The following is a 13934-nucleotide window of genomic DNA, read 5'->3' on the forward strand; positions in this document are numbered from 1 at the left end:
AGATTTGTTAAAGATTTAAAAAAAGACTAAAATACCCCTATATATAAATAAGTTAAGTGTATGAATTATGAATATTTTCGTCATTTGTTTAGAAGACAAAATGAACTTTAAATCCATGTGCTTTATTCCATATGCTATTTACTCCTGTGAGATTTAAAAATGAGCCCCTTATGCCTGTCACGTGTTTCACACTTGCTATTAAGTTGGATAGAATGTTTAACAGTGCACTAACAAATCATATGAAAGTTATTTGGTCATTTCCAAATATTAGAGGGGTAAACCACACATGACTCAAACCATAAGGAGTAAAATGAAATTTGCCTATAATTTTTTGAGTTAATTAACTAAAAGTCCTATATACAAATGTTATGGCAGTTTAGGTCTTATTTAAGATTTTTTGAACTAATAAGTCCTATTTGGTAAAACTAAAAATATTATCAATTTTTTTTAATTTTTAAAATTATGAGTATTATCAATTTTACATAATAATGTTTAAGATAATTGTTTCACTAACTGCTAAAAAAAAAATAGCATGAGATTAGACGTTTTTGCCCTTCTGCTTATTGGTTTGATTAAACTATCCAATCAAACCGAAAACATTAACAGTTTTTTTTAAGTTCTAAAACTGAGAACATTATCAGTTTTTTCATTTTTAAAGTTTTTTTGCCAGTTTTGCATATTAATGTTCCATCACCATGTTGCTTTATAGACACAAAATTTTCAGTTTTGCACAAAAAAATAATTTAGTTTTTTTCAATGTCTTCAATAATATTTTTTTTTAGTTTTTTTCAATTTGAAAGTTGATGTTTTAAAGGTATGAAAATCAAAATAAATGTCAAATCATCATGTTTCTTTATAAATAATCATAGATGATAAACAATCATTGTTTAAAACGCAATTCCGACTATTAAAAATTTAATAAGATTTAAAAGTCTAAAAAATCTTAATTAGAACTTAAAAGAGTATAAGTTCATAAATTAATATTTATACGTAAATACCTCTAATTTCTTTTTCTTTTTCTTTTTTTGATTAAAAAGTTACATGTCTTTTTGCTCCTCAAAACTCGAATCTTCTCGATCCGTCCCAGCACACATGATACACGCCCATAAAATTTCTCAATTATAATATATAATTAGTAAATTTTTATCTCAAATAAATTTACAAATATATTAAAAAAATCACATTTAAAGTTGTTTTGCCTCAAAATTGTCTACATTCGGTTTTTGCTCTTAAATTCAGTTGGTCCGTTACAATCCTGATTTGCTTCGCTTTGCTAATTGCTTCACGCACACGCCACTCTTCTTCTCCCTCTTCATTAGACGAGTATACTATTCATTTGGTTTTCGTATCCACAACAAGAAAAGCATATTCTCATTCCCAATCTCTCTGAAAAAGTTCATACCCCACAAACCATCCCTTCAGATTCTTTCTCTTTCTCTGTGTATATATACATGTTGACGATACTTCATAATCTTTTTGGATTCTTGACTAATTGGTTTCTTTGAGATACAGTGATTCTCTTAATTCCCCAAATGGGTTTCTTGAGATTTTTCTTTATGTTTTCTCTGTTTTCTTTTGCCTTTTCTCATGAAAGTTTGAATTCTCACCTCCTTCGGAGACCGTTGATCATTCAATACCCAGAAAACATTATTGAAAACCAGTTCAAAGAATCAGTAGATGAACTTCAATTGCAGTGTAACAGTTGGAGATTCGCTGTTGAGACCAATAATTTAAGCCCCTGGAAAGCAATTCCACCTGAATGTGCTGGTTATGTGAAGGACTATATGATGGGTCGGGCTTATAGAATCGACCTCGAAACGGTTTCAAAGGAAGCTGGAGATTATGCGAAGAGCGTCAAATTGAGTGAAGATGGGAATGATGTTTGGGTATTTGACATTGACGAGACTCTGCTTTCGAATCTTCCATACTATTCTGAGCATGGTTATGGGTAAGTTTCTTCAAACTCTGCCAATTTTTCGATTCAATTGGACTGTCTGTTCTTAAATTGATAAATGACAACTGTTATGCTTGATGTGGCCCAATGGGTTTTGATGGAATTTGATTTTGATCATGGAAGATGGGTAGTTTTGAGTAATTCATTGATTTCTGATATGTAGGTTAGAGATTTTTGACAGCGTGGAGTTTGATAAGTGGGTTGGGAAGGCTATGGCACCTCCAATTGAGTCAAGTTTGAAGCTTTATGAAGAGGTTTTGAAGTTGGGATTCAAGGTTTTCTTGCTAACAGGGCGAAGCGAAATTCAAAGAGGTGTTACAGTTGAGAATTTGATCAATGCAGGTTTTCAGGATTGGGACAAGCTCATATTGAGGTTAGTATTCAAACTGTTCTGCCCTATAGGGCATATGGGTTTGTTATATGTATGATTTTTATAGGACAAACTTGTTTGATATAATGCCTTCTATTTTGATTGAAAATTAATTAGAGTTTTATTATTAGCTTTGCACATACTTTCAACCTTTGAAGTGTTACTAAAGGCTAACATTTTGACCTCAGACTTCAGGGGTATTAAGCAGAACATGTCAAATATCAATCATTACAGTCAGAAATCTTATTTTGAATGCAAAAAATCACATTGCAGATGTGCTTTGATGAATTAATTATGTTTTGATGCCGTATATCTTTGACTTTTAAAATTGGATTTGTCTACTTAGAGAATTATTCAAATGAATAAACTTATTATCCATCTTGTTGACTAGGATTTTAGTTTACATCAAGAATCAGTAGAACAATGATTGAATTGTGAAATTACATGGTATAGAAACTTAAAAAATTGTGAAGCATCCCCAAATTTCATTGTTCCTCTATGTCCTAGGTTGAAAGTAGGCTTCCATTCTCCAAATCTGGGGATTTATGATCAAAGTTTCCAATTATTTCTCATCCTTATGTTAGGATATGAAGTTCTAGGTTAACTATGCTCGTCTGATGTGATCAGTTCACATATTCACCTTTCTACTTGTTCCTTATGAATTTAACCTTTCTTTTAAGCTAGGGAGAATCATAACCATGATTAGCACATTGATATTTCATACAATTGAGGTATAGATGGGCTATTTTACATTAACACTAAAATCAAATTGAGAACTGTGTAATCTCGGTGTAATCTCGGTGAACATGCAATCGGAAGGTATTGGTAAAAGATAAGCATCTGACACACCACTGCCTAAATAAAACAATGGGAAAAAACCGATTTCTAATGAAATAGAGGTTTCACAAATAAATTCACTGGATAAAATGGAGTCACTGGCTAGAAATGGAGCTTATTTCTTAGAATTTGCAATGGCACTCTTGTTGCGTCAGGGGGAGCCACAGATTGATGCAAACAAACACACACAATAGAGAAATACAAAGTTTACGTGGTTCGGCAATAGCCTATGTCTACGGATACAAATTTCACTCCTGGTTCCTCACCATTCTCTTCTTCTTCAATTCAATATTTGCCTATGAAAATACAATTCCTTACCTCTCTATTTATAGAGTCCCTTTAGGGTGAGATACGCAAGTGGTGATGCCAAATTCACCACATTCGAGAAGCTTCAAGATGGCTTCCACGGATGACCTTCACAGAGCTTCAATCCAAATTGAAGTTTGCTACTTGCTTTTGGATCATTCAGGAGCTTTTAGTTCCTTCTTCACAAGAAAAGCCAAGCTTCTCATTTCTTCTTCTTTCTTCATGGTGAAAGCAGAGGTTTGAGCTAACTTCTCTACAATTCTCCACCTTGGTGAAAAAATCTCCATCCAAACTATATAGTGAGCAATCAACACTGTCATGCACCCGAAGGTGCTTACATGTGCTCCAAATGGATTAAGTCCAAACTCTATTTGAACTTAACCCCAATTCTATTATTCTTCTACTAGTTTTCTTCTGCTATGAGAGATGCACTATGCTTCTGACCCTAACCTTCTCTTGGAGATTCTTCATCCCAAGAGTCTTCTTTCGTGCAACCGTAAAATGATCAAACCAATCATACCACTGTCGTGGTGATTGTTTCATTCTATTAAGTGATTTCTTCTTCTAAATGAAATTTTCCTTTCCAGCTACTTGAAACCTTCCAAGTTGAGATAAGAAAATTTATTCATTCAAACCACCATTCTTCTTAGTGAATTTCCATTTGCAACCGATTTCCTTTTTTTTGTTTGGTAGTCGTACCAAATCCCAAGTCTTGTTCTTGTGCATATTTTGTACTTCTTCTTTAGCTAGCCTTTCTTGCTTGGGATTCTTCTTGGCTGCTTCAGTTGTTGAGATATCATTCTCAACTGCTAGAAATGCATAAGATATGATATTCGTGTATCTTGCCGGTTTTTTGGTCTCTCTTTTCGACTTCTTCGTAGCAATAGACTCTGATTGCTCTGATATTACTGTGACTAGTTCTTCTTCAATTGCACCTTCTTTAATTCATTCTTCTGAGTCTACTGGTGCATCAAACTCCACTTGTTACATTCCAATGGCTTTGTTCTGTCCACTAGAGTCTTCAAGCTTGAGTTGCTTAAGCATTTCAGACTCATTAAATGTGACATCTCAGCTAACTTTGACCTTTTTCGATTTAGGGCACCAAAGCCTGTACCTTTTTACTTTACGACTAAAGCCCAAGAATACTCCTTTCTTGGCTCTAGGATCAAGCTTACTTCTCTGCACATCATAGTAAGCCGAACTACCAAATACATGCAATTGACATAATCGTTTGCATGAGTACTGAACCATACCTCCAAAAATGTTCTTCCTTCATTTGCAATAGTCGGCAGACTATTGATAAGGCAGCGGGCATATGTCATAGCTTTAGCCCAAAATTGCTTACCTAAATCGGATTGAGCAAGCATATAACGCACCTTTTCCAATGGACTACTATTCATCCATTCTGCCATTCCATTCTGTTGTGGAGTTTGTCTGTCAATGATGCGATGTACTCTACCTTTTTTCTGATAGAGTTCCTTCAACAGATCAGTAATATTCTCTCCACCATTTTCTGATCTTAAGGTCTTCAATTTTTTGCCAATCTAATTTTCCACCATCTTCTTTCATGTTGTGAAGATGTTCACAACTTCATTCTTAGTCTTCATAGTGTACACCCAAACACGATGAAAATATTCTTCAATAGATGTAACAAAACAGTGCTTACCTTCTTTCGATGCAACTCTAGAAGGCCCCTATATATTGGTATGCACATATTCCATCTTTTCTTCCATACATTGTTCTTCTGTCTCGAACTTGACTTTAGTCTTCGTGCAATCTATGCCAACTTTGTCAACTTCTTAATTCTTTCTACTATTGGTGGCTGCTCCACCTACAACTTTACTTAATTGCAAGAAGTACAAATCCTTCTTCTTGTTTCCTTTCATCATGACCTGAGTTCCCAATACTACTACGAGATCTCCACCTTCCAAGGTAATCTTGAAACCTTTGGATGCTAAAGCGCCCAGCGAGATGAGATTCTTCTTCAATTCTGGTACATATCGTACTTCTTTCAGAGCTCGAACTATTCCATCATGCAACTTCGGTTGGATGCTTTCTATTCTCATTGTCTCATAGGCTGCGTTGTTACCCATAAGAACTGTTCCACTATCTAACTTCTCAAAGTTAGAAAACCAGTCCTGATTAGGACACATATGGAAAGTACATCCAGAATCCATAATCCATTCATCAGAATGGCACGGAAATGATGGAGCAATACAAACACAATCTGAATTTTCATTCTCCTAGGCAAGACTAACTATAGATGTCTCTTTGTCATTAACCATCAGCTTTTCAATGTCCTTTCTTTCGACAAAGGGCACATTCATCTATAGTGGGTATTCTTCTGGTTGACAGTTCCTTAGACATGGAACAGAATTTGTTTTTGCTGCTTCTATATGATCCCCTCCTAGAATGCTTCTTCTTCTCCAATCTTCCTTGTACAACTAATGCTCCACCTGATGTGTCTTGATAATGGGCCTCTTATCCTTCTTTCAGTACTTATTGTTAACCAATGTGTTAGACACATCTTCAAACTAGATTTGTTTCTTCCCATAGAGCAGTGTGGTGATCAAGTGCTCATATTCATCTGTTAAGGAATTCAGCAGCAATAAAGCCTTGTCTTTATCTTTAACTTCAACATTTAGATTGAGTAGATCAACAAGAATCTTGTTAAAGTCATTCAAATGTTCGGACATCGAACTTCCTTCTTCATACTGAAATCGGAAAAGCTTCTTCTTCAAGTATAACCGATTCTCTATACTTTTTGTCATGTGCTTATCCTTCAACTTCTTCCAGAGATCTTTGGCATTCATCTCCTTTATGACAGAATACTTCTGATCTTTTGTAAGACATAACCAGACGGTACTACAGGCTAGCCAGTTGATCTTGATCCAATCTTTGTCGGACATTTCTGCAGGTTTGTCCTCCAAAGTGATATTCAATTCGTGTTGGATGAGCATATCTAAGACTTCGCATTGCCACACGCCGAAGTTGTTTCTGTCATCAAACTTTTCAACCTCAAACTTGGCATTGGAGATTGAACTCCTTCTTCCTTGGTTACTTGATGAAGTTATTTCTTCAGCCATTCTTCTTCAAAATTCTGAAACCACCAAAGAGCCCTTCTTCAGAAATGGCTACGAACACCCTTGATAACCTCGAGAAATTTGAATCTGAATCTGAAGAAGTGGATAGCGCGGTTGCGTCCGGAACAGTCAATTTAGCTTGGGGCTACTCTCTTTACATCAAAAATTGGCCTACAAGTGCTCCCAAAATTGACCAAAACCTTTCAAAGAATATTTTGTCACAAAGAAGAATATTCCATCAGAATATTTCGTCACAGAGGGAATATTTTATTTCTGACTGGGCTGATTACGTGGCGGTCAAACCTGTTAATGTGGCAACTGATGTGACAGTTGACCGGATTGTCGATGGTGACGTAGCAGGCTAACGTGGCACTAACGTGGGACATACGTGGCGCTAACATCATCGTCCTTCAGCGACGTCACGGATGACGTAGCAACCAACACATCCGATACGTGTCGACTTCTGGCACACGTGGCTCTTGGTCAGTGCACGTGGGGCATATGCGTGAAACTGAGCTCACGCTCCTCCTTCCTTCAGACATGCGTGCAACGCATAGTGAGAGTGGGCTCACACGCCAATCTTATCGAGGCGCGTGAGGGTGCATGATAGGTCTTCTGGACCTGTTCTTTACACCGTTGGACTTATCTTGACAAGACGGACCTCCTAGTACATTCAGAAGTTGATTTCGACAATTTCGAAATCTGGGCAGTTCTGAAAAATGCCCCTGTTTCACTGAGAATTCGCCCAACCAAGCTCTAATATCCACTTATTGGGTCAGGGGGAGCCACAAATTGATGCAAAAAAACACACACAAGAGAGAAACATAGGTAGTATTTGGTAGAGTTTTAGAATTATGATTTGAGAATAGAGTTGTATTTTGAGTTTATGAGTTTTGGAATTATGTTTGGAAAAAAGCAAATTTGTTTGGTTATGAGTTTTAAAAAGAGTTTTGAATTGAGTTTTGAGTTTTTGATGTGACATATGAAATGAGAAAACTTGTTTGGTTATGAGTTTTGAAAAGAGTTTTCAAAACTTAATTGAAAAACTTATAACTCATAACCAAACACACAACTCAAAACTCTATTAAAAATTCTGTTCAAAACTCATAACCAAACTCTTTAAAATTCAATTCAAAAAAATAATTTGTCATTTTGGTCTAAAAAAATAATTTCTATATTTAAAAAATATCAAAAACAAATATAATTTTTTTTTTCCAAATAAAAGGTGGTGGTTGGCTATTGGCTATTGCAAAAAAAAAGAAAGAAAGCGAGAGAGAGAGTACTATTCTGGTCAACCGGCCAGACATCCGGGGAGGATGTCTGAGCAGACGACCAGGTAAACCAAAAATTGAAAAACTGTTTGGTTCACCAAACATGTTTTCAAAATATGTTTTGAAATTGATTTGGAATCATGATTTGAAAACTTAAACCAAACATAGTATTAGAATGTAAGGGTGGAATTAGTTTTAGAAAGCTTCTCCAAACACAGCCTTTACATGGTTCGGCAATAGCCTACGCCACGGGCAGCAAAAATTTTATATATTTTGGAGAAATACAAATTTCATTCTTGGTTCCTCACCACTCTCTTCTTCTTCAATTCAATATTTGCCTATCAAAATACAATTCCTTACCTCTCTATTTATAGAGTTCCTTTAGGGTGAGATACGCAAGCAGTGACGCCAATTCACCACATTCGGGAAGCTTCAAGATGGCTTCCATGGATGACCTTCACAGAGCTTCAATCCAAATTGAAGTTTGCTACTTGCTTCTCAATCATTCAGGAGCTTCTGGTTCCTTCTTCACAAGAGAAGCCAAGCTTCTCTTTTCTTCTTCTTTCTTCGTGGTGAAGAAGAGGTTTGAGCCAACTTCTCTACAGCTCTGATGCCTATGTAGCCTGCGTATGCCAATGTAGTCTGACTCAGGACCGACGTTGCTCATAAATGGAATTACTGGCCAAATTGGAACTTACTGCTTAAAATTTATGATAGCACTCTGATGCCTATGTAGCCTGGTCTAGTTTGCTTCTTTCTACAAGGGGCATGGCTCCTTTTGTCAATTATTCCCTTTCCTCTATTTTCAGTTTATAAACTTCAGCTCGTTCTTTAAAACTCAGCAGCCCCCTCAGCCCATGTAGTCTGTACTCTTTTTTTTTCTTTTTCTCTTTTTTTTTTTTTTTTTCTTCTTCTTCTCCTTCTCTTTTATGTCAGCTACTTCAAGTATGCTTTCCTCATCCTAATTGTTTCAATCTACAACAAAGATTGTTATGCACTTGAAATTAATCACCAACCTCCTAGAGATCCATTTTATATTGTCTATATCTCATTTCACCAGGATACCTAGATCATCTTGCATACCAAGCAAAAGTTCTAGGACGAAGTGCCACCTTCATTTATTTGATGCTCCATCAAATACCTTTAAAATTAATTTGGGATTGTTGAGTGTAACTCAGATAACGTACGTGTTAAACTGATGCAATGTATGATTGATCATTTGATTTGGCTTGATAGCAATTTTTTTTGCTTTAAAAAGAGTCGTTTTTCATGAAAAAGTATGCAAGTCTACATTCTTTCATTCAATTGCCTCTAATGGAGACACATTTTCTCTTTTATTCGGTTTCTATTTTTTCTATACAAAAGGATTTAGTTTTCTTTGTTATTTGTTGCTGTCCTGTCCATGTTATCAAGTTTTTTTGGTCATTAAAAGGACTAAGTTTTGTGTCCTGCATTTCATTAGTTGCGTCTTCCTTAGAGAACACTTATGCTTCAATATGGTTTCCGATTTCCTGCATAAGGGGATTTATTTTTTGTGGTAATCTGTTTCCTGAATCTTTTAAGTCTCCCCATCATATAATGTTCCCTGTACATAGGTTTCTTGGCCTAATTCGATCTGATGCTAGTGTTTCTAACAAAGGACTGTTGCAAATTTTGAGTGATGATGCCAACTTCCAATCGCAGTCTTTGCCTAAACCTTTTGGTCCCATAACTAGCTCGTCTTTGGGACTTGTTTTCTGCAAAGAAATGTCAAATTACCTTTATTTTATCCTCTACAAAAGATCAATTTTATGAAAGAAAAAAGAAGATATCACAAAACTGGGAGGACCATTAAATTCTAGTGGTCTATGGAGCACATACACTCTCTGGAGCCCACGTAGAACTGTCCAACATGTGTCAGACAGATACACACACAAGACATACAGTGGACACGTATATGCAAATTAGAGTTTCCTAATTTCTAAGGATAGTAGCCTCCTTTTCTGGTTTGAGACTTTTTGCTGCATGATAAGATTAAGGCTTGTTAAGTTGAAATTTAGGCTTCTGGGCTTAGGCTGAGCATATCGTAGCTGGGTGAGTAGTGGTCCACATTTCTTTTTCTCTATATCACTGTTTTAGGATAGGGGCATGCTTTATAACCGATAATTAATGAGCATTAGGTATATTGTGGTCCAACAATATGCTGGGGCTTGATTTGTGAGGACACTGGCTTAGCTCTGGTCATCTTGTGGTGCTAAATCTTGCGGATGAGATGAGTAATTAGCTCATTGACAAGAGGCTTATCCCCATTATTGAATTTTGGAGCTGGCCCTCTCTCATTTATGTGCCTTATTGACATCTGAAAAGCTGGTAGCAATGGCACCAAGTGTTGGTCCTTGGCCTGTTCTTGTGTCCACTTCTGAAAAAGACTTTCTAGTTGGGATGATGTTTGACAAGCCGTAGTGTTTAGGGCATTTTCTTGCTAGTATGTGGTATTAATGTCCGCTACTAGAAATCCTTTTTTCGGAACATGGAAGTTTGGAAATAAAAATGAAAAATATTCCTTGGATTTTTGTTCTTCTTCAATTCAAATTGCTTTAACTAGAGCTTGTTAATGCCTGATTCCTTTACATCCCTACCTTGTTGTATCTAATGCTAATTTTTCATAGAAGATTGATACTAGGAGCTAGGTACATTCCACAGAGTACCTACCATACAGCCTCGGTGCAGCAGAACATAGCCACACAACAACCTGATGGCACTATTTATTTAAGTTGGTCAGAGAATGCACCTTATATTCTGAAATATATACCTCAAATGTTACTTTGATCAGATGGTCTATATTAGTTTAATAGAATGCTAGTCCATTTTTATTGGATGCCTAATGACAACTTAACTTTTCCATTCTTTGAGTGTCTAATATGTCCCTTCAATAGGATAAATGCAATTGGCATATTTGCCAAGTTTGGGAAGATCCAAAAAAGCCAAAAAGTCAAAAAGTTACTCAAAAAGCTAAAAAGTTAACACTATTCACCAAAAGTCAACAATTACGGCTGCACAACTCCCAATTCAAATTTTTCCTTACAAATCAATTTTTACAATTTTTTATTACACATTTTTCAATAAAAAGTCAAAAAGTTAACCCAAACATCCATATTTTCAACCTCAATTTTTTAGTCCAAAAAGACAAAAAGTGCACTTTTTGTGTCTTCCCAAACTTGGCAATTTTCCAGATGATCTTGTCTAAGTTTTTCTTTTTTGTCTTCTAGGGTCCCAGATTAATGATAATGTCTGATTTACTATGATTTTTTTTAACTTTAATAGATGATGAAGGATGTACCTGTTTAGCTTTTGATAAACAATTAAGCATCCAAATTAAAGATGGTGTACATTTTTATTGTTGTATTCAAGATGGGTTAGCTTTAGAATTGCCCACTTTGTTCAACTTTTATCGGTATTGGAGCCTTTGACTAAATCTTTAACTGTCTTGAACTGTGTAGAGCCTCTGAGGACCATGGGAAGCTAGCCACAATGTACAAGTCAGAGAAGAGAAATGAGATGGTGGAAGAGGGATATCGGATTTTGGGCAATTCCGGGGACCAATGGAGCGATCTGTTGGGTTCTTCAACATCTATCCGTTCATTCAAGCTCCCAAATCCCATGTATTATATTCCCTAATTGTACAGGTTAATTGAAACTCAAATAAGTTGTTAATACATTTTCGAGGGAACTTAGTCTTGTTCATTGGATAATTGAATAATTTATTATGCTATATTTGATTGAAGCTTATAATCAATATATCATTGCTTGTGACTCTCTCTCTCTCTCTCTCTCTCACTCTCATACACACACACAGAGAAAGGTAGGGCACATGGATGAAACAATCAAGGAATTTGTCAACTGTTGTCTTCAGCTAGTTTCTTGTGTTCCTAACTTGAGTAAATGAAACCATAGTAGATATTGGATATCTATTGCTAAAAACTTGAGAATTGGCTCACCAAGAAACTCACTAGTTTCAAGATTGACTTTGGAGTCATGGGTGAATGAATTAAAGATTGGAGTTATAGGTATTCCCTAATAGAAAATGAAAACAACAAATTAACAAAAAAAAAATAGATAACTGCTCATTGTAATGGTTTGAATGCAGTGGCATCAATTTGACTTCGAAGGAAATTGGGCCCCTTCTCAAATAGACACAATTTGGAATCGAAAAAAAAAAAAAAAAAAATAGTTCATAGAGCAATTTCACATAGCGAGACACCTGTGCGAAACAAATAGGTGAGATTTTTTTGAGTGCTTCTGTTTTGTTTTTATATTTTTTATTTTTTATACAGGCGATAGTTAGCTGTTAATTTTTAAATTACCATCTACGGATTTTTTTGAGTGCTTCTGTTTCTGTTCTGTGTATTTTTTATTTTTTATAAAGATGAAAGTCAACTGTTAGTTATTAAATTAGCATTTATAGGACTTGGCCTCTCCGCCGTTACAAATCACTAAGGCCTCTTTTGGGTATCGGGTTAAAAGTCATTTTTTGATTTTTACCTATTTTGAATCATATCACCTTTCTACTTTTTTTATACATTTTTTTCAAAAAAAATGTTAGAAAGTTAACTTTTAACTTACTTCTCAAAACAATCCTAAAATGTTTGCTCCTAATTCAACTCTAAAGAGTTGAACTCAAAACTTTCTCTTGGGACCAAATCCTTGAGAGAATTATGATGGCCAATTAAGTTATACGCCTAATTCGTTGAATGAGAATCATCATCTATCTCATCCTTTGCCTAATCTTTGGTTATGTGTCTCATCATGGAAAGATTGAAATTCAGACTATTAAGAAACTTGGCTTTGAAGTCAACCTACATGATTAATCATTGTAGTTTAGAGGATTTCGTTTTAGAGTAAACATTTTAGTTAAAAAATCAAAATGTTATTATAAATTATTATATTATTATTATTTTTTTACATATATTTTTATAAAAAATTTAAAAATTATTTAAATAATATATTTTCAAACAAGGCAGTTTAATGTATAATGTATAATAATGTAACAATATGACAGATCATACTGTTGAATTTAAGCAAATCTTAAGTCAAAGGGAGAAGATTGTTGGATTAATCCCCAACTTGCAATAATTCTTGAATTTATACATTTTGTTAGTATGTCAAATTCTAAAGCAACCTAATACAACACCTAGCTTGCAAATTTTAAAAAATCATTTCTATTTTTTTTTTCCCTGTATATAGAATTCTAATTTAATGGTTACAAACTTCAGGTAATACATGCATTTTTTTTATTTTTTATTTTATACTAAAAATTTGAGAAGAGATTTGTGAAGAAAAAATGCGAGAGAAATCATACAGAACACAAAAGAAGATTTGTTTAAATTTACATTAATTGTTTTCTTAATTCATATTTGTTTATTTGTGGAGATTTTTGAATGTTTTGCCATTGATTAGCCAATGTTTAAGAATGTGATTAGGCCAAATGTCGATACAAATGGGTAATTATTTCGTAATCTAGGAGTATGATTATGTGGTGCTCTATAATAGTATGATTGATAAAAAAAAATATAAAATATTAATTATTTATGTTAGATGATTAAAAAATATAAAAAAATATAATAAATAATAATTAATAAAAAAAATATGATCACGTGATAGTACAAAATATGAAAATATTAATTTTCCGATGCGAATGACTAAACTATTCTCAAGGAAGAATCTAAATTTGGTGGTATGCTTTCCAATTAGTGCATGTGCTACCCACTTCTCCTATATACCAATTTGTCCGTAATTGATTATTAATCATATCTCTTAATAAAGTCCCACCCACACATGTACCCATTATTCTGTGTCATAAATCTCCTTTTGTTTTTTGTTTTTATCATCAATTATGTGATATCATTTCTTTAGAATTGAACAGGAAAATTTTTGAATTATTGTTAATCAACTTGCATAGTGGCACATTTTTATGTAAGAATTAAATTTTTGTAACCAATACGATTAATTTGTTGTCTAGAGCTCGTATAACTTATTATTACAATTGTTCCTTGCTCTTAATTTTCTTGTATTTATTTAGGTCTCCCTCCCTCACTTTAAGAATTTATGATTTATTATAATTTATGTATATGTAA

General features: G+C 34.4%; 1 protein-coding gene across 1 annotated transcript; it reads left to right on the forward strand.

Annotated features, from left to right (window-relative positions):
* The first annotated feature begins 1182 nt into the window (after window positions 1–1182).
* Window positions 1183–11611, forward strand: LOC114276255 (acid phosphatase 1). Its single transcript, XM_028218046.2, has 3 exons — window positions 1183–1948; window positions 2118–2327; window positions 11301–11611. Exons 1-3 carry the CDS (start codon window positions 1533–1535, stop codon window positions 11476–11478), a joined length of 804 nt encoding a protein of 267 aa, XP_028073847.2. The 5' UTR covers window positions 1183–1532; the 3' UTR covers window positions 11479–11611.
* The last annotated feature ends 2323 nt before the right edge of the window (window positions 11612–13934 follow it).

Source organism: Camellia sinensis, chromosome 1 (genome assembly GCF_055761805.1).
Source record: "Camellia sinensis isolate YWXY chromosome 1, ASM5576180v1, whole genome shotgun sequence".
Taxonomy (NCBI): Eukaryota; Viridiplantae; Streptophyta; class Magnoliopsida; order Ericales; family Theaceae; genus Camellia; species Camellia sinensis.

Coding starts and splice junctions, on each gene's coding strand:
- LOC114276255 (XM_028218046.2), top strand. CDS start 1,533: ATGGGTTTCTTGAGATTTTTCTTTATGTTTTCTCTGTTTTCTTTTGCC. Junction 1,949..2,117: donor TATTCTGAGCATGGTTATGG/GTAAGTTTCTTC, acceptor TCTGATATGTAG/GTTAGAGATTTTTGACAGCG. Junction 2,328..11,300: donor TGGGACAAGCTCATATTGAG/GTTAGTATTCAA, acceptor TGAACTGTGTAG/AGCCTCTGAGGACCATGGGA.